The sequence below is a fragment of the Anopheles merus genome, chromosome 2L (genome assembly GCF_017562075.2).
Source record: "Anopheles merus strain MAF chromosome 2L, AmerM5.1, whole genome shotgun sequence".
Classification (NCBI taxonomy): Eukaryota; Metazoa; Arthropoda; class Insecta; order Diptera; family Culicidae; genus Anopheles; species Anopheles merus.
Genome location: NC_054083.1, coordinates 47792299 through 47813879, shown reverse-complemented (window position 1 = coordinate 47813879; position 21581 = coordinate 47792299). Strand labels below are relative to the sequence as shown.

General features: G+C 44.2%; 1 protein-coding gene across 10 annotated transcripts in view; it reads left to right on the top strand.

Moving 5' to 3' along the window:
• Positions 1 to 20685, top strand: part of LOC121592480 (hornerin) — a 53796-nt gene extending 33111 nt beyond the window's left edge. For all 10 annotated transcript variants that reach the window (XM_041913960.1, XM_041913959.1, XM_041913957.1 and 7 more), the window contains exons 4-6: positions 1834 to 6228; positions 6303 to 6827; positions 6923 to 20685. In XM_041913960.1, the coding sequence (XP_041769894.1) occupies positions 1834 to 6228; positions 6303 to 6827; positions 6923 to 7267 (5265 nt within the window). In that variant the 3' untranslated portion in view covers positions 7268 to 20685. The remainder of the gene's footprint in view (positions 1 to 1833; positions 6229 to 6302; positions 6828 to 6922) is intronic.
• The last annotated feature ends 896 nt before the right edge of the window (positions 20686 to 21581 follow it).

Below are 21581 nucleotides of genomic sequence, written 5' to 3'. Positions count from 1 at the left end.
TGTTCCGTATGCTTTCGCTGGTGCGCTGTTCCTTTTTCCGTTTCGTTCAATCACAATTACGCTTCCGGTGACGTACTCGAAGCGCCTGTCCACCATATAATCGGTGTGTGGTGCATCATCATAGAAAACAGTTACCCGTGTAGTTGTATTACCCATGGTGTGGTACGCTGTTATGACGCGAGATGTATAAAAACAAACACCGCGTAACACGAAGGAAAGGCAGCGCAAGGCAACGATGCTTGGCAAAAATACAAGAACAAAACAACGGACCAAATGGATTTGTATCGCTTAATATGAATAAGTTTATATTACGTTTATGATTTTCCGCAGCGATGCTTCGCTGCGATGGAGGAAGCGATGGGAAAAGATGTGGCCACATTGGCCGTAGTGAGTGTTGTTGTGCTGTGGTACTGCGCAATGTGGTTGTAAGACACATGGGCACACTGTGCGAAGGTTTACGATACCGCCGGTACCGATAGCTTGTGGTTACGCGCACATTGTATGCTGCCAGTAGTTATGCTTCTTACTGCTGCTGCTGTCGTGGCGGAAAGTAATAATAAATACGAAACTCGAGACACGTCACGGGAGAAGATTCTTGAACCAACCAGAAGAGTGTTTTGGTTTGGAGTGAGACCTTTGTGCCTTTTTTTTTCGCTGCCATATTATGTACTGTACAAACAGGGGGAAATATCGTCCTGTACTGTACGCTTTGCTGCACCACGTGCACGGTTGCTGTTGCGCAAAGATAAGCGTTCGATTTAGCCTCCCAATGCCTTTTGCGTGTTGCTGTGTTGGGTGGTGTGTCTGGGAGATTCACGTACACACACATACGCGCGCGCGCGACAATAAATCCAAATCCTTGTTGAAATGGTACTGGATGTTTGTACGCGAGCTGGAAATGGTGAGAGGTGGTGTTTGTTTTCCCCAGCAGAGCGTTTTGTCCCAAATGGATGAAACCGTATTGAGACGATAAATCGCATCCGTAAGTCGTAAGAACATACGAACATGCTCGCTAACCGAATGGAGGCTGCTTCTGACTGTAAGCGGGAGGTTTGTTGCATTCTTCACGGTACTTGAATTGGTAACGGATGTCAACCACTTTTTGTGCTTTTGTGTGAAGTGCTATGCACACCACTCACACCAGCAAAGGGGTTTGATTTCCGATATAATAGCATCTATCGTGCTTTTTTCTGAGGGAAAATTCTCATCCATAATGAATGCTTTTGGAAATTCATACGCTATAAACGACCATGCATCCGGATATGTATGCATTAAAAGGTCCTGTGTCCTGTTGGAAAACGATGCTGGATCGGAATCGATCAGACGCTCTGCTGTAATTCCAATTTTATTGAGCATGTTTTATTATGAAGTAGCAACGAGTCCTTTACGATCGAATGGTGTCTTTATGGGGATTTTAAATGGAATGTTGAAGTTTGAAATTCTAAGTATTGATGTGCTTTCTGAAGTGCACCTAAGGGTCAGAACCGGTTCCGATTATTATTAGTTCCGTAGTTGATTGGAGTCGTCTAAAACTAATCGGTTCCGACCGCTTACGACTCTGGAAGTCTTCGATGCCGACAGATTCACACTCTGAACGACTTTGACTCCAGTCGACTCTGACTCCGGACGACTCCGAATCGGCATAATTCCAAACCCAGGAGACTTAAACTCCGGAAGATTCTGCCTCCGAATGATTCTATCTCAGGAAGACTCCGACTCCGGATCACTCCAACTCTCCAAGGCTTACCTCAGACTTATAGGACCTTTATCTATTGAAATCAAATTACATCTAATTCTTTGTTTTCTCGCTTTCTCTCTCGTTCTACCGCACAGACTGTTATTTCGACTGATTTAGATTATCTACCGATTAATAATGCATTACTGCAGTTGGTCAGTACACCAGGAGCTTCGTCCGCACCGGCATACGGTACGAAAGGCGGAGCAGCAGCAGCAGGAGGAGGAGGAGGCAGTGGGGCAGGTAGTACCAACAATTCTACCAACAATGGTGGCACTGCATCACCGGGAGGAGGAAGCTCGCAGGGCGCTGTTTGCGGGAGCAATAGCAGCGCAAGCAGCAGTAGCAGCTGTAGTAGTAGCAGCAGCAGCAGTAGCAGTAGCAGCAGTAGCAGCAGTAGTAGTAGTGCCAGCAGCGATGGTAATAAAACCAACAGCTGCAACAGCTCGACTTCTTCCTCCGGTGGTGTAAACGCTTCGCCCGGCGCCAATGCGTCCGCCGGCACCATCGCCGACCCCGACCTCAACTCGACGAGCGTCCAGAGCCTCAGCCCCGAGAACCTGCAGTACTACAAATCGGCCAAGGGATGCATCGAGGAGCTGGCGCTGTACCTGAAGCCCTGCCCGTCGGCCGGCAGCGGCTCGGTGGCGGGTGGGAGCGGCAACGTTAGCGGAGGCTCTTCGGGGCCCTCGGGCGCCAGCCTGCTGTCGCGACAGATGCAGCGCAAGCTGGTGATACTGGTCAACTGTCAGCTGATCGAGGACGAGGGCCGGGCCCGGTCGCTCCGTGCCGCCCGCTCGCTCGGCGAGCGCACGGTCATGGAGCTGATCCTGCACCATCAGAACCCGCAGCAGCTCAGCACGAACCTGTGGGCGGCGGTGCGGGCCCGCGGATGCCAGTTTCTCGGGCCGGCCATGCAGGAGGAGGTGCTGAAGCTGGTGCTGCTAGCGCTCGAGGACGGGTCGGCCCTGTCGCGCAAGGTGCTGGTAATGTTTGTGGTGCAGCGGCTCGAGCCGCACTTTTCCCAGGCGTCCAAAACGAGCATCGGCCACGTGGTGCAGCTGCTGTACCGGGCGAGCTGCTTTAAGGTGTCGAAGCGCGAGGGCGACTCGTCGCTGATGCAGCTCAAGGAGGAGTTCCGCACGTACGAGGCGCTGCGCCGCGAGCACGACGCCCAGATCGTGCAGATCGCGACGGAGGCCGGGCTGCGCATTGCGCCGGACCAGTGGTCGTCGCTGCTGTACGGCGACACGGCCCACAAGTCGCACATGCAAAGCATCAACGACAAGCTGCAGACGCCGCAGTCGTTCGTGCAGTCGGTGCAGGAGCTGATCATTGCGCTGCAGCGCACGGGCGATCCGGCCAACCTGTCCGGGTTGCGGGTACAGCTGAAGCATCTGGCCGCGATCGATTACAACAGCGAGAACCTCGTGCCGAGCTGGGCAGAGTGTGCGGCCGCGCTGCAGGCGGTGAAGCGGGTCGTCGCCGGGCTGGTAGACTTTGTGCAGCACCATGGCAATCGGAAGCTGCAGGAGGCGGGCCATCTGGCGCACAACCGCAACTACAAGATCAGCCTGTGCCGGGATCTGAACAACCGGGGCACGTGTCCGCGTGGCCCGAATTGTACGTTTGCCCATTCGGACGAGGAGCTGGAGAAGTATCGGACGAAGCTGCGCAAGAGCCACGGCAGCAGCAGCAGCGCGACGGCCAGTCTGCGGATGGTACCGAATGGTAAAGACCATCATTTGAGTAGCACAGGGGGAGGAGGTGGAGATAGAGATAGAGGTGGTGGAGGAGGAGGAGCAGGCCAGACAGGAGGGGCAAGTCGTGCGCGTTCGACGGTGGACTATCACGGACACTCGGGTGGTAGCGGAAGTAATGGGGATGGTGCGAGTGGCAGCATGCATCAAAGCTCGTCCTCCTCGCACGGTTACCATTCATCCGGAGAGGAAGCATCGTCGCCAGTGCGCTATCACAAATCATCATCCGTCAGTGGTGGAGGAGGAGGTAACAGAGACAGTGCAGGAAGTCAACATGGCCATCGAATGATGGATAAACCACACGGTGCAAGCGGCAGCATTGGCTCGGGAGCAGCAGCCAGTGGCGGTGTTAATGGGGCCGGAGGTCCTCATCCATCCGGATCCTTCAGTGGAGGAGGCTCGATGTCAATGAATGGAGGTGGCCGTGGAGGCTACTCTGTTGGTGGGGGTAGTACGACAGCCGGTCACTATCCACATGCTGCTGGTAATGGCGGTGGCTACTCTAATCGTGGACCGCCCCATCATTCCAACAGTGGTCCCGGTGGTGGAGCTGGTCCTTCCTCACAGGGTGGTGGAATGCAGCACAATTCACCCCAAGCGATGAGATTCCGTCCACCACCACACATGGGTCCGGGGGCAGGTGGAGCTAGTGCTAACGGTGGCAGCAACTATCACCCCGGTGGACCGGGTGGTCCAGTACCTCCGACTCATCCTGGCATGCATCATGATGGCGCTGCTAATGGAAGTCATCACTCGGGTGGTTATCCACCTTCCGGACAGCCAGGAGGCGCAGGACACGGTCCTGGCGGGCATCAGATGGAACCGCATCACCACCATCACAGCCCGTTGCCAAACTCGCTGCACCATCCGCCGTACTTCGGTCCGGGTGAATACCCGGAGGGTGGTAAACATGGCGTGGAGCATGGACCTCAGCACGGTCCACCACATCACCACGGCCATAACCATCCTGCGCAGTCACGACGGCCTCCGCCGAACTATGCCGGCTCGGATAATTTCGCCACTCCGCCCCACCATCATCACCTGGGCGGGGGACAACACCACGGGAAGGTGGGCCCCGGCAGCCATCAGCAGCAGTCCGGTGGTGGCAGCTATGGAATCGGAGGACATGGAGGACCAGCATCCCTCCATCATTCGACCGGTGCAGCACCATACGGAGCTGGTGGTAGTCCCAAAAATGGACACCCCAATGCGCCCACAACCGGCACAATGGGCTCGAAGTATATGGGCGGAATGCAGCACCAGGGGGGTCAGCAGCAGAACTATCATCATCAAAAGCTGGGCCCGCAGGGGCGTGACTTCAAGGAGAAGCAGCATCAGCAGGGCAATCGGGGACCGCATTTGGTACCGTCGCAGCATGGCCATGGAATGCCACCGCCGATACCGCCGTCCGCCGCCGGCCCACCGTACTCGGGCGGACGTAATGGGCCGCTGCCACCGCCCCCGTATCTATCTTCCCCAGGGCTGCCCGGAATGGGTGGCCCGGAAACGTTGGGCAAAAGCTCTCCCGGACAGGTGGCACCGCCAGCACCACCACACCACAATGGCTACAACGGGTCTCAGCCGGGCTATCAGCACAATCACGCGCCGCCCCATCACCACCATCCGCATCACCATCTGCACCACGGGCCGCCTGGAGCGTATCAACCGTCGTCGCGCCCGTCCGTCGGTGGTGAGCCACCGGCCGGCTACCTGGCCAAGACGTTCTTCGACACACTCGGCACGGTGGCGGGCAGTGGTACGAAGAAATCGTACAACCAGCAGCTGATGAACCAACATCTGAACGATATCGGCATGCCGAACCCGGCCCTCGCCACCAGCAAGGACATGTTCATCCGGTCCGATTCGCTGCTAGCGGACGATGATGCACTGATTGTGGCGGAGCAGGAGTGTAACAATGCCGCCCCGTACGGGCCGATCTCGCGCATGAACCCGATCGGTACGGAACGCATCGACTTGGGGCTGACGCCACGAGGAGGTCACCCGAGAGGTCACCAGCAGCAGCGGGCAGGTCTGTGGTCCACTACGTCTTCCTCCTCGCTTGGCGACAATCCTTCGCCGACCGGCGGCGGAAACGGTAGCTCGTCCGCCTCCTCGCCGTTCTACCCTGGCAGTGGCACTCCGTCGATGCCGCAAAACCACAAGCATTCGATGCAGCAACCGTCGTCACACCTTCCATATCATGTACACCATCACCATCAGCAGCAGCAGCAGCAGCATCAACATCCGCACCATCCATCATCTTCCTCCGCCGCCGCTGCCGTGTTGGCGAAGATGGCGCCCGAACCGAACAACAACACACTGGACTTTGATCTGTTGCGCGCGGATAAGAAGACGCTAGAGTACGATCCGGCCGGCGGCATGGCCGATTGCTGCGACCCAGTCGCAGCACCGTCCGGCAATGTTAACAACAGTGGCTGTGTAGAGCAGGATTTCCTGCTACAATCATTGGTTTCGCAGGGTGGGCTTACCGGTGGCCATTACGGGCAGCAGCAGCAGCCGCCGCCGCAACACTACCACTCCATGATGACCAACACGGTGATGATGATGACGGAGCGAAGCGATTCTCCCCAACAGCAGCATGCTCAACAGCAGCACCTGCTGGCGAAGGCGGGAGATCGATGCAATGGAGGAAGTTTGGGTGAACGGTTGGGTGGCAGTGCTGGATCAGCACTATCACCCGCCGAAGATCAGCGCAAGCTGAACGATCTTAAGGTACATTTGTAATTTTTCGTCCGTCCTTTGCGTAATACATTTAATGATTTCGGTTGTCATTCCTCCCCATCTAGAGTCCGCAGTCATCGCTATCGGGCATACCATCGCCCGGCATGATCATGTCGGTGACATCGGAGTCTTCCGTCTGCACGACACCGCCGATGGTAATAGGCGGCACCGGCGGTCCCAACGGCGGCACGTCCATGTGGAACAATCTGCTGGAGCTGTCCAGCTTCAAATCGTCGCCAGACGACACGCACGATCAGGACGCGAGCTGCAACGCGAACGGGCGCAGCAACGGCACGGCCGGTTACCCCGGGATGCCGTTCGCGTCGGCTGCTTCCACCTTTATACGCTCCTCCGAGCACTACAAGCTGCCGAAAATGCTGATCGACTCGGGCAGCGGCCAACAGCAAGGTTTCCTGGGCCAGCCAGGCAAGGGTGCCGCACCGGGGGCTAGCGACACGCTCGGCGATGTTGCCCGCTATCACGAACTGATCACTAGCAGCCAACCGGCATCGCCAAGCTGCTTGAGCGACCGTGTGGCTAGCGATGATCAACGCAAAATGAACACATTCAAAGAACTGAACGACCTAAGGGTGAGTTGTTTTTCTCCAGCACTTTGATAGTTTGTGGTCAACGAAAAAAGCCGGCTAAAACATTCATTTTACTAATTACCTTTTTTTCATTCAAGATTCAATCATCTTCCGTGGCGGGTATTACGTCCTCGGCAATTCTTACCTCCGTGACGGCCTCATCGTCCCCGTCGGTCGTATCGTCTGCCGGTGGCTCCGATGGAGGTGTATCGCTTCACGTCGACCAGTCGGCTGCATCGCTGTGGAACAATCTGCTCGAGCTGCCCAGCCTCAAACCGATGTCGGGCGTCGTCGGGCTGGATCAGGCCGGCGCTAACGATCCGCTGCTGAGCAGCCTCAACACCAGCAAGGGTAGCAGCTGCGAGGATGCGTACGACATTGCGGATGATATGCGCGAGCTGGAGCAGCGCCTCAAGTCGGTGATCGACGAGAATGGCATATAACACAGGGAGCTGGCGGGAATGCGGCTAGTGGCAGCAATAGTGGCGGCCGCCCAAGCCAGACCATATCTGTAGGATACAATCCAATACTGTCTGTGTGTGTGTTTGGGGGAGTGGGTTTGTTTGTTTTTTTTTTTTAATGCTAATGACGAATCAATTGCGGATTTGAGACGTTCGGACGTCGAACGTTGCCAACCGAACGTAGTGTAAGTTACATCAGTTCAGTCTGTTTCACAACTCGTTCTTTCTCCGTCTCTCCTTACTCGCTAAAAAGAGAGAGAGAGAGAGAGAGATTTACGGCGAAAGTTGCCGTACCTATACTAGGAGCCTCCTGTGGGGGAGAGCATTAGCTGCCGCGATAGGGTTTGCTTAAAGAAATTTTGTTCTGTTGTATTTTTACATATTGCAAAACCGGTTGAAAAGCGATCAGCTCGAGCTGTCGAGAAATGAGTTTGGTTCTTTTTTTTCCCCCGTGTAGTTTTTGCTAAGAAATGTGTTTAAACATTTTGCTTTTTGGTTAATGTTTAATTCCTGCATAGAAAGGATCATGGACTGATCTGTGAATAACGTTAATTTAGAATCGGTTAAGGTAATCAGCTTTTTTTTATGATTATTGTTGTGTGCTAGTTTCGATAGAGAAAGACAATTTGGAAGGAAGGGAAAAGGATGAATGAAACTGTGCTCCGATACTGAATCGCCAAGATGGACTGGCACGATTGTGAAATGCCTTAAATACGTTAAAAAGAATGCGTTGCTGAACAGAGGTTTTTTTTGTCTTGTTTTCCATTCTACTCTGCTTTAAAACATAATCCCCAATCGCTCAACGATGAGAACACTAGTAGACCTTTTTTGAATTAATGGAAACAGTATATCGTGTTATTACTAATACCTTTCCTATTTCCAAACGGGACGGGGTGGAGGCACCGAACAGTGAGTACCACATTGTTCAACATGCGTTCACGCGTTAGCAGTCTTTTTCTAGCTCAATTTACACGCAATATATGCTTAACCGTGCGTGCTCCGGGAATTCAGGCTAATAGTGAGGATATAATTTTAACGACACACTTGCTCCCAACGACACTGTTTGCGAGCGAAGGATTGTTCTGTGAAGGGATACTACACTGTCCCTGCTCTAGATAATGTTACTAGGTGATTAACACACAAGCACAGTTTAAACTTGTTTTTCTTCTTCTTCTTTTTTATCGCTTATAAAGCTTTTTAGACCGTAGTAGAATGCTTGGGTAGCAGTTTACAAATTTTATCATTGTTTGTTTGTTTTCTTTTTAAATATTATATATGTATACATACCGTAGCATCATGAACACATTAATCGTTATATGGATTACACACAGTTATTGAGTGACGAGTTGCGTTGAAAGCGCTTGCTTTTGATTTTAGAAAAAGCAAAGCTATGTTATAAGATGTTACAACTACATTAGTAATTTTAGCATACATTTTCCCCATTGCTCAGCACGGTAAGAGAGAAGGAGGGCGAGAAATTAAAGAGAAAACGAGTAATTGATTTTACAATCCGGAGCTATACAATACTCTAAACTTTCGTTCCGACTGCCCGTGATTAGTAGTGCCCCGATGGCCCCCCAAATACATCTACTGACATCTACTGTTTCATTGCCGACAAGAAACAGTACTGACACTTATGTTTGAAAATAAGTTACTCTTACCCGCGCAGCATATATCCGTTTGCAGCGTTGAGAATTGTTGTTACCCCAACACGTGCGCGACGGCGTGAAGCAGCCACCTAGCTTAATTGTATCCGAGGTCACACTTTCATGCGATGAAATGATACTAGTTACACTAGCAAAAGAGTGAAGAATGAAAATCACATATAAATGCTCTTATACGAATGTACAGTGTAGCAAATTGGAACCCTCTTTGACAGTAACGATGGCGCGGGATTGATTGTGTGAGTGTGATTTACAGTTAATAGTCCAATTTAAACACCGGCAACCGGTGTGCCAGATACTCTCCGGAACTCGTTTATGCGTGCGAGGCAGCCCGCGCTTGTTCATTAGAGTATATTGTATATTCTAGTAAAAAAAAAAAAACAAAGTCACAAACCACCCGTGCATATACACCTTAGACAGAAGACAAACAGACTATTATGATGCTACGCTAAACAGAAACACAAACCACATGCAAACGTACTCTAGTGGATAGGGAATGATCGATTTTTCCGTTCCTGATCTTTTGTGGTTTTACACAAAAAGAGCGTGCAGGAGGATGAGAAAAAGGAGTAGCAAAATGGTGTAAAGTTAGTAGCGAAATTATTATTACCACTTACCTTAAATGCCGAGCTGCCCATCGGCCCGGACTGTTCGCGCTCGGAACGTTAACAAACGAACAGACTTTGCGGTTTGCATCCATGCCCTCTAACCGCTCCAATGCTCGCAAATGGTGGTGTTTTCATACTCGCGAGTCTAGCAAATGAAGGACAGAGGGGGGGGGGGGGGGGGATAGGAAAGTTTCGTGCCAGGAAGGAGGCCATTTGTTTACGATGTAAACTGGAATGACGGTTAGTCGGAAGCTCACACACAGACACATTCGCGCTGAAGCGCGTGTTGTGCCAGCGTGGTTCGATGATGCTATTTGCCATCAATTCGGCACAAATGCATCATGTAATTTTATTAGCATCCGATGTTATTCTACATATATACAATAGGTAGCTTGTTTTGTTTCCGCTCAGCAAAGTGACGTTGGCGAAGATCAGACTAGCGAGCAGATTGTTTTAACTAATGTACTAACGATATAACCGCCTCTTTGTTACTTTGCGCTACGTATGCAAACCCTTTCCCAACTGTTGATAAGTTATATCCCCTGTGCGCTTTTCGGTGGAACTGTTTGCTGTTTGGAAAGAAGTTTAATCATTTATACCACAAGCTTGCCGACTGCTTACCCCTGGGATAGCTTTTCAGTCAAAGACGCTTTTCACGGGCGCGTGCAGCAGTCAGGGCAAGAATAATTATACTCGTTTTTCTTTACTTCCTTTCTTAAACCCAATGGGTTGTTGGTGAATGGTATACATTTTGTAAAAATATTCTATTTATTTCGTAGGAAACGATTCTGCTGTTCAGCGTTTGAGAAACGTTCACACACTTTTATCCTCGACTGAGCAAAAAAAAAAAAAAACCACGGAAGTGAGTGAGCGAAGAGTTCAGTTCCCCGGGAACACAATGCACACCGTTTGTTTGTCCGAAATAGCGAGAAGAATTTTGCAAAATGCAAAACAAACAGAGTGGTCAGGATGCGGAACCAGAACTTTGTTAAGATTTCGACACTCGGAAGTTTTTCGTTTGAAAAAGAAATCAAGAACATGATTGTGTAACCACACTACTGTGTATTACGATAAACTAAGTGAATCAATTTAATGATTCCCATCGCTTCGCCGCCAATCACGCCGAGAAGGGGTACGAGGATAATCAATGATGAGATTCTGTGTTAGGCTTGCAATATTGTCTAGTGAGTATGCGTAACGCAAGAACGTTAGCGAAATTTGCTCCGTTAATTTTGTCAGAACTGTTGTAAGACGGGGAAGCATTAATGGCGAAGCACTACTAGTAGTAGTAGTCGTAGTATGTAGTAGTAGCATAATAGTAGCAAGCTTTTACAAGCCATTGGAACAAAACGTTGATGATGAAAGATGTTACACATGAAAGACAGCCAATCGAGATGGAGGGAAAATTAATCATTTCCTCTTCTAGCTAATACGACGGGTAACGGTGCGAGCTAGCAAGATAGTAAAACCGGCAAAGCAAACATATGCAAAAAGCAAATCACAACTATACACTTGAAGAAGAAAACAAACACTAAACAAATCGAAACAAACACAAACAAGCGAATGATGTGTGTGACTAATGAGTCCAATTTGTAGTTCATATAGTTTACAAAGGAAAGCAACAGTAACAACAAAACGGAAACAAAACATTAAAGAAACACGCAGAGACACACATAATTAGCATCATTTATACATTGGTATATCCTTCTCCCTCCCAACTTCTATACACGGCGACATACAAAAGTGCATAAAGGATGGATGAGATGGATGAAACAGAGTTAACATTTAATATATATATATGAAGAAAAAAAAACAAGGATATATACATACCTATAAACATATATTTGAAACAAAAAAAGTATATATATATTTTTATTATTCGGAAGTTAAGCAGAAGAGAGACATATATAGAATCTGAACGAGATGGCTATTAACGTATTATATGTACAACCAGAACGGTGGATAAACAAACAAACAAACAAAAAACTATGAAATGAAACAACTAGGTAAATGGAAGCAATAGACAAAACAACTCTTAACAAAAAAAAAAAACAATACAAGATGAAACAAAATAACAACAAAAAAAAAACAAACAACAAAAAACACGTTTTCCCAGTGGGTTTCAGCGCAACAACAACCACGCGATCGCGGCGGGCATGATCACGAAAAGACAAACCACAAAGCAACCCGAAGAAAAACACGATCAATCACACGGTGAGAAGAGAAAAAATCAATCCAAAAGAGCTGGCGTGAGTGTTTTGTTTTGCCATTTGTTTACTGCCCCTTGTATTTTGTACTTCAATTTGATTATCCTGTTCGACTTTGCTGCTAAATTTAACGCTCTGTATCATACCTTCGGTTCCCATTTTACAGCGTTTGTCTGTCTGTTTTTGTTTGTTTTGTTTTGTGCTTCTGATATTGTTTTCGAGTTCTGCAGCGGGTAACCAAAAGGGGGTAGAATTAGTGTGTAGCGATGCATAGCAAAAGCCTATAGTTTTCTAAACATTACTGGTCCCCTTTGAGCGACGTTTAGGACGAGCAGGAAGGAGAAGCAGTGTCGATAGAGTGAAATGACGACGACGAAGACAAGATAGTGAAGAAACATGAAATTATGTTATTAGCTCTTAAAGACGCTTTTTATACATATTATATTATATATTTTCCCGTATTTCACACACTCTGTCACTAGCGATTTGCGTGTTACAGGTTCGTTTGAGCTTGATAGGAAAGGTGGAAATTTAAAGCTGCGTTTTACGCAGCCCGTTTAAGCGCGATGCGTTGATGAACGTCGAACGTTCGGATTTTTTGTTTGTTCTTTCTCCTTCCTATAAACTATTATACTATTACAATAACAGCGCTTAACCACAACCCCCGTTTTTCCCAATCATAACACAGCGTGTACGTTTGTGTTGTGTGTGTGTGCGTGTTGTAGCTCAAAAACCACCACCCGGAATAGGAATTTAATACAATTTTTAGCGTTTAGTGTAGTTGATCTTTTTCGCGTTGATTGTTGATCGATATTTTATTATTATTATTATTATTTTACTTACACCACTCGTTTAGTCGTACGCCACCAATGCGCTCTCAAGCGCAAAACCTCTCGCCCACCAGCGCAATTCTTCTATTTTATTACTGCTTGCTACTGCTAGGCGATTTGTTCTGTTGTTACCTTTCCTCTTATACTCTGTGTTCCTTTAAACGAACAGTTTAACTTATTTACACACCCAACACCCATTTTCGTATGATATCTTCGCTTGTACCGCCCAATTCGGTATTGTTTCGTTTGTGCAACGGTTTCGCAATGGTATGAACTATATATGTATAAGCAACAGGGATAGATAGATATCGTTTCGTTTACTAACTGGGTTTAAAGATTAAAACACACACACACACACACACACACATACAGATACATTTTTTCCTCCAAATACTTGCTTCCGTTTGTTTTTAACTTAGGCGCCAGAGTTAGGCAATGCATCGCAAATAATCATTCAATTGTCGCGTTATAAAAATCACCAATCGAAGGGGAAATTGTAATGGCTTTAGCAGAGATGGTTCGATTGGTAACAGCAGCAGCGTGTGGCGAGAAGTATTTAGTAAAGCGTTTAAAAATACCGTACCAAGTTAAACTGACCCGATCGGAAATACAAGAGTTACTAGCGTTGAAATTAAGCTCCTTTCTTTTTTCTGTTTTTTTCTTGTTGTTATGTCGTTTATTTTCCTTTGTTTTCTTTTCCTTGCCTTCGTTTGTTATAATATCACATAGTTTATTATGCAGTTATGATTCAATTTGTTATTTCTATTTCATTATTATCTATTTCCTTTATTTGTTATTAACTGTTTCCTTTTGTTTTCTTTTTCAGTTGTCTTCGTGCTCTAATAGCAAATAAGGCTAGCTACCAGCTCAAAAAGAAAACGGAAGGGTTGTACTGTGTTAAGTGCGCATTGAACAACAATCAAACACACCATTACATCGTGGAAAAGTGTGACTAAACTAAACTAAACTTCATTCTAGTATAACTAAAAATCATACTAAAAAAAACGGCACGCCAGCATTTGGCGCTGTAACTGGCTAGCGATTTACTACTTACTCCATTTACATCATCATTATTCATTCGTATCGAATAGAGTAAAAGCAACAAAACGACCGACCGAATAGTGTTATCAATGTTGAACTACCAGGCGGCGGCAATCTTAGAAGTAGGAGTTAGGCGACGTAAAACCAAACCAAAAAAAAAGCGTAAACATTGTTAATGAAGTAAAATCAACTTAAGAGAAAGCAAAATAACTGGCCGCACACGTGTACGATTTAAAAACGAGCAAATCTGATGTGAAAATGATAAAAAAAAAACATAAACTAAATAAGAATAGCTACCCCATTAAACTGCATGAGAGTGTAAATTGTGGTAACTTTAAAAGAAAATAGTGTGCATAGCTTAAACCTTCAGCCACACTTCCTCCCCACCCGTTGGTTTGTTAACAATTTTTGCCCGCAATGCCAGTGCCATAATAGGCGAAAGTGTGCGAAGCATTCGACCAACCCCTGTTTGTGCGCCTCCAAGCTGCGTAAACGAGGCAGCAGCAGATACACACCGTACAGCAGTAGTATAGACGTAAGGAGGAAAAAGCAGCCACGAACAATCTATATCATCTTATACAGTGTTTAGATAGCGAGAGCGAGCATATTAGGGCCGGCGACCCATTTGGCGGAACTCATTAGGGAGGGTTAGGAAGCTCGAACCTCTAATCATGATCTTGCAACAATTAGACCAATTCAGAGCGTTTGGTTAGTTTGCCCTTTTTGAGTCGCTCCCAGTTTCCTTGCAAAAAAAAAAAACAACAATAAGATCGTTTTTCTTTTTCGCTGCGTATCGGGGAATAAGAAACAGACAACATGGACAGAAAGCAGCAGAAAAAGCGCCACAGACGACTATTAGCACAGGCCCGGTTTGCGATTTTGTCATTTGCTAGTGAGGAGTTCACTTCGTTTGCTACTAGAGTAAAAGTGCCTTTTTAAGAGAAAAAAAAAAAACAATACTTGTAGTTAACTTTCATGTGTATTCGCTATATATATACAGAGCCTGTTCAAGAGCAACCTAAAGAAGGAAACAAACAAAACAAAACAACAACTAATAATCATCATTTATACACTCTCTTACACAATGCCGTACACAGCGTTAAAAAAAAACTAATACTAACATGTGAATGATCATCTAACGGATCGTTTTTTACGTTTAAATCCACTCTTAGCAGTAAACAAAAGCAGCACTACTACACTACTAAACCGAACCGATCGTATCGTAGATTCTTCTCCCAGCTGCGCCCATTTACACGCTTTAGAAGCTCTCGATGCGCCGTTTGTTAGGGATGTTATTATTGCACTGTTGCTACGGTTTGATACTTACCCGCAAGATTTGCCCTGTTCTTAGAAGTGATTTGTTAGCGCGTTTTAAAGCTGTTTGTGTTGTTACCTAGCGATAGAAGAAGCAGAAGTAGAAGAAGAAGACGTTTTTTGTGGGCAGCATCATGCCAATTGCATGCGTCGCCGTTCAGACGAGTTCCTAGGAAAAAAAAAAACAACACTGTGCAGCACTTTCTGCGTCTGTCCCGGTGTGCTGTTCGATTCCCCGATATGTAGCAGCCAAAAGGAAAACAAAACGTTCAGCTCTAAAACAATATCAATATATTAATATATCCTACAGAGCCCCGAGTTGCCCGCACATACAAAAAGAAAAAGAAACCGAATAACCGAACCAAATCTACAAAACCTTAACAGAAACATTGTTTGCGTTGATGATGGCGCGCTTGGCGCAACGTTTTGCCATTGGTGTGCAAATGCAATTGCAAACGGATGGCAAACAGGCCGCGCCCCAGCACGCACCTATTTCCTTCGAACTTGTGATGTGAAATTTAGAGTTAACATTCGTTCATCCTCCAGTTTTAATGGAAGGTGAGCACCATACTTTAATATAGGTCGGTGGGTGTGGTGTGGCGTTTATTGTACTTTCAGTGCGAAGCGATCTGAAGCGAAAAACTGAAACAAAAAACACAAACACAGAAACACTCTGATTAAATGCTATCATATTAGAGATATAGAGTGCTAAACGTTCCACTAAATAAGTCTACACCCAACGTTATCAATCAATGAAGAATGCTACACCAGCAAGGGCGCGGTGCATTAAATCATAATCCATAAGCAGTGCAAACACCTTCCCACTTCGAATCAAATCCAGCCAATCCAGCCCATTAATCCCTAAAGTTGCTGTAGCAACGGACTAGCAACACTTGACCACTTCAAGCGATGGGAAAGAAAGCCACTCGCTGTGCACGTGGAGATACGTTGAGCGTTTGAATATGGAATGCATTCACATTAACCCTAAAAGTAAAACCCATTGAGAGCGTTAAACAGAAGAAAAAGCGACTCCACTGGATCGCTGTATCAAGCTACTATAAACTTATACATACACTTAGCTAATGCATAATGGTAACGATTAAGTCCACCTCACAATGGTAACACAAGTAGCAATAGCAAAACCAAGTACATTAACGTAAAACTACGTGAACAAGATAAGCAGCAGGTGAGTTTTGTTGGGGGTGGTTTGGGTTAGCGAAAGCTAAATGATAAAAAAGAAAATGGTAGAAAGTAAACGATTTCGTAACGAAATCTGTTAACGAAAAGTGGAGTAAAATAACAAGAAATAGAACAAAAGTAAATATAAAAGTAATCCAACGGTAAATAAAAGACGAATAGAAGAAAAGAAAGACGTAAAAGAAGCATAAAATGTTATCATAACGCCATGCGATCCTTCACGCCAACACTACACACTACAACACTACCCAGCACGTGCGGAGGGATAAATCCGAATGCCGAAGAGAAGAGAAAGAAGAAGAAGGAGAAGAAGAAGGAGAAGAAGAAGGAGAAGAAGAAGAAGAAGAAGAAGAAGAAATAAACATTAGTTAACATTTTTACAGTTTCTCCGGCTATTTTGTATACACAAAGGGAACGTTGATATGAATGTGGAAATAAAACAAAACAAAAATCGTACATATATAACGCAATATACATACATAAATGGCATGCATATAATAAATGTGAACAGATGAAGAAAGCAAGCAGAGGGCACAGGAGAAATTTGAAGCTAAAACAACAACAACACCGCAACTAACATCAAAGGCAAAAGAAATGGTTTATGAAAAAAAGCTAAACATTTGTTTACAAAATAAGAGTTTATAATAAACCAACAAAGAGGCCGAACTCTAAACGCAAATATTCCTTTTTGCAAGCAAATAAACATAAAAAAACACTGGAAAAATGCAAATTAGAACAGCATAAACGAATAGAGAAGCGAATAAATAATGAAATGAAAAGAGAATAAAACAAAAGTACATCAAAAAGCACACACACACTAATGCAAAGACGCAAAACATAAACAGCCGAAAAGTGGAACAGTAAAACAGAAAAGGCAAAAACAAAACCACTAAATCAATATTTATCATATTTACATTTTTAAGCTTAAACATTTACAAAAGTGTGAACATATTTAGTGGGAGAAAAATTAATCAAGAAAACGAAGAGGAGAAAGAAGAAGAAGAAAAAGCGAGTTAAAAACGAGGAACCGTAACATAATGAACACTCTTGTATAGTATAAACTTGTAAACGCCTCTAAGCATGCCATGGTTTTCCATGTTTCCTTCCACCTGTTCGTTGCTCCCCACAATGCTATATACTTAATTCTCTCAAGCTAAAATCAAATTTAAAGAAGAACAAACCTTTCCAACTAAAAAAAAGTTAAACATAAACTAAGACACAATTAAATGAAATAAACTTATTACACTGCTGAAAAGGGAGCAGAAGGGAGCAGGAAGTAATCGGGAAGTAGATGGTAAAAGAAAGCAATTTCTCATTTTTATATTTACCTACTTCTTTAACACAAAGCAACATTGAAACATTAAACTAAATAGTAAGTGTTTGTTGAATTAATCTTGAAACTGTTTCTTTATGCGTTTGCCAAGCGTAGAAAAGGGGAGAAAGCTGTCTGCTCCTATACTGATATTAAAAACAAATGCAAACAACTCGAAAAAATGGAGAATGGAAAAGAGAAAAGTGAATCAGCTGTTCCGTTACTGTTATAAAGTGGGGGAAAAACACTAAAATATCAAAACGATAACCAAACATATGGCGTTTAGCAACTAAACTGATAAAAACAAAACCAAGAAAAAACAAAAGCAGAAGCAAAAACCATACAAAACAAAACTCAACTAACATAACAATTATAGCCTCGAACATATATTATAGGTGTTTTTGGTAAACATTTTTTGAACACTAACGCTAAAGCCGAGGCCGAAGGAGTAAGTAAAGTAAACGAGTAATTATAGTAAAGTAAAAGCCAAGCGAACATGTTAAAATGGCTACATCAGATTTTAAACCGGTGGCAGCGTACGAAATGCATTTGTCCAGTGCAGTGAGGGAGAAATGAGGGGTAAATATTAACAGATCGCAAACATTTTTGAACTTAAGCGCATTTAGAAAGGAAACAACAGATTTGCCGATTTGTGCGCTAGCCCCGTAGCGCGAGCGTATATTACTTAAGCTTGTTAATTTGTACGAGAGAAGAGATTTAAAGCATGCACCGAATTCGTTAAAATCGATTCATTAGATTGTTGCACGTGTTTTTTTTTTAGGGAAAAAAAGCAATTGATCTTTTATAGTTTGTTTCGTCCCCGTACTGTTTAATCTTTGGTCATTTAGTGTGGAACAATGCAAACACATAGTGCTGTTTTGGAAGTTAGAAGATTAGTTTAGGGTGAAGAATTATCCCTAAAGCTCCTCGTAGTGTGCTCGCTTGCGGGAGAATAAAAAAGAAGAGCAAACTAACGTAAAAACGTAATCGGCCAGAACAGGTCGGCGCGAAAACAAATTAAACAGGCAAAGAAAAAGGCGAAGGAAAATGAACGGAAGCATTTGTTTTAAAAATGCGTGTAACATTTGTGTACTTTTACTGAAAGATTATTGTACTTTATTGCTGAATTTAGGCATTGAGCGGAAGCGGAAGCGCGAATATGATGCAAAACACAAGATGGTAGCAAAAACAACAACAGTACTTAGCGTGTCCCCGGGCGCACACGTGTTTCGGACGTTGCTGCGCATTCCGTTGCTAGGGACAACGGGCGGGGTCAGCGCGGTTAGAGTTTTGATCTAACGCGAATGATTCATTCACTTAGCGCCATCTGGTGGGAAACGATAGAACCAATACACGATGTGCGATAGTTTGCAAGTACCACTTTGAATTTAGGGTTAAGTTTTGTTAGCACAGAAACAGAAGATGTACTACTTTCTGTTTTCCGCGAAACATATAGGTGCCATTGAAAATCGGTTCACAGGTGTCGCTGTAAAACGAGAGGAAAAAAAACAATCAAAACATAGACAAATGAAAACAAAAGGTAGATGAATTTTGCCAGCATCAATAGCGTTACATTTTAGAACCTTTAATTAACGTAGCTCAACAATCACTATTCCCAACCACTGGCAAACAGCAAGCAGGCAACAACAAAGAAACGAATTGTAATAATAAAGAAAAGGTGTCAAACGAAACACAGTACGATCAGTGTAGAACCGATTTTAATGCGCATTTAGTTAGTTAGTTTGTTCTGCTTTCTCTTTTTAATTGTTTGTTTTTTAATTTCAATCGCTATTAAGCCAACATGTATCGTTAAGTGAGTAGTTTAACTACGACAACAACCGACCGAGCGAGTGGTCGCTGCGAACAGCAAAATGAACGTTAACAACTTTGTCTAACTTAGAGCATAGAGTATAGAGTATAGCACAATTAGCGAATTAGTACTTTGACGTACGCTAGACGGTGGTCGTCCATGCCATTATTGGAATGGCATGATAAATGCAGCAACGGAAGATGCAATCCTAAAAACTTTAAACTAAGAAAGAAAGATCGGAGAAATGATGCCAGTCGAGTTTACTTTTTGTTTTTACATTCGTTTCGTTCAATGGCAAAGCTGGCCGAACGGAAAGCGCAAAACCCAAAGTCCGTGAAAAGTGGTAACATGTCGGAAAAAAGGTTTTTTTGGGTGATATTTTGCACCTACCATATATCACACCTCGGTTTGCCGAGAGAAATTCCAAACCGCACAAGCGCACAAGCAAAAACAAAAAGCGCCCCGCGGTGTACTTAAACAATTAAAATATATTTAAAAACAAAATAATGCATTATTGTAAACAAAAACACACACACACACACACACACACACACACACACACACACACACACACCTAAACTAACAAAACAAGTGTAAAATTACATTTTCAATGAAAAGGACATAAAAATTAGAACAACATGGAAAAGGTGAGGGAATGCATTAAACAAAAAGAATTGGAAGCAAATGGAAAATACGAATATTTTTAACGTTGCGAAAACAAAACCTTTGATTACATTAATCATTAACTATGGCGATAATGTTTGGAATGAAACAAAAGAAAACGAAACAAACTAACATACACACAAAACATAAATTACCAGCGCATGAATAAAATGGAAAATTCATTCAAACATGATATTATTGTTTATAACAAATGAAAAAACAAAAACATACAATAATCAAGCGAAGATGGAGTAAATGCAACAGAAGTAAAAACGGCAACCAAAACAAAGAAAACGGAAATATGAAAGAGAAGTGAGTATGTTTTTTTGTGTATAAAAAAACATAAACACACACATAAAAAATCACAGTGCGAAGCAGCAAAAATCAAGCCAATAAACAAAGTTAAAGAACCAAAAAAAAAAAAAAACAACCAGAAAAGTGGAAAGCGTGTAAATGATTTCTTTCTGTTCATCCTATTTTCCTCTTTAGTTAAGTCGCTCATACATCGCTCGTACAGCACTGTTTTGTTTCGCAATAGTTATTACTATTTATTCTTTTACTAACACACTGTTTCGTCAAGGTCACAAGGGGGGAGGAGAGGGAGGATGGGTGTTTGTATTTTTATAACATTTTTTTGTTTGCTTCAAAAAAATACTTCTTCCTGTTTGTGCGCGTAGTACTCCGCCAATCTATATTGGTGATAGAGTAGTTGTAGAAGAGCGGAAGAAAAAAAAAAAGAAAGGATGATGAAATTTAAAACAGTCAAAAACACAGAATCGGTATTTTTATGTTGCTTACATTACATTAGTAAAAATCTTAGCTAAGAACAAAAAAAGAAGAAATAAAACACACGCGATCTTTCTCTCTTTAAACGAATTTCCAACGCCTTTGCCCGGTGTGCGTGTGTGTGTGTGTTGGGTAGTATTTCGTTCTGGGTTGTGAAAGAAACCTCCACCAAAGCAAAGGTAAGTAATTAAAATCGTAACAATAACGACTGACAAAGTAATTTCCCTGCTCAACAAACATCAAACAATTTTTTAATGCTTTTTGCATAGTTTTTGGAAGCAATCGCTCGCCTTTCTCTCTCTTTGTGTGCAAAAACTGTACGAAATATCATCGCAATCAGCAGCTAAATTTGGCTTCAAACGGTTGAAACGTTTTCCCAATGTCCGTTTGCATTTGCTGTAGAGTGCACTACCTCTACTATCTGCCCTGTTTTTTTTTTTGTGCGCCACCAAAAAGTGTAATATCAAAAACCGTATAGGAGGGGAAGCATGTTAAACATTTAAAGTAACTTTATAACAAACAATTTCACTTAAGATAAATTACTCTAGCCGACGACACAAACTGTAAAAGTGTTTTTTGTTGGCTTATGAAAAGGGGGAAAACATGACGACAAATTGATTAGTAGCTGAGGACACCTGTAGGTCCTACTTTTGAGGTGCTTTAAATTGTGTATATTAATTTCCCACTCTCAAAAAAAAATCAGCGTTCAGCGTGGCTAACCATAAAAGCCGGCACGCCACGCCCACTTTTTCTCCGCTAGTAAAAGTGTCAAACTAAGTAGCCTATGATTAAATTTCCTCAATCCAATAGGAAATGCAAACGGGTGTTCAAGTAAGCCACAGTAAGGGTAAGAAATTCATAAAA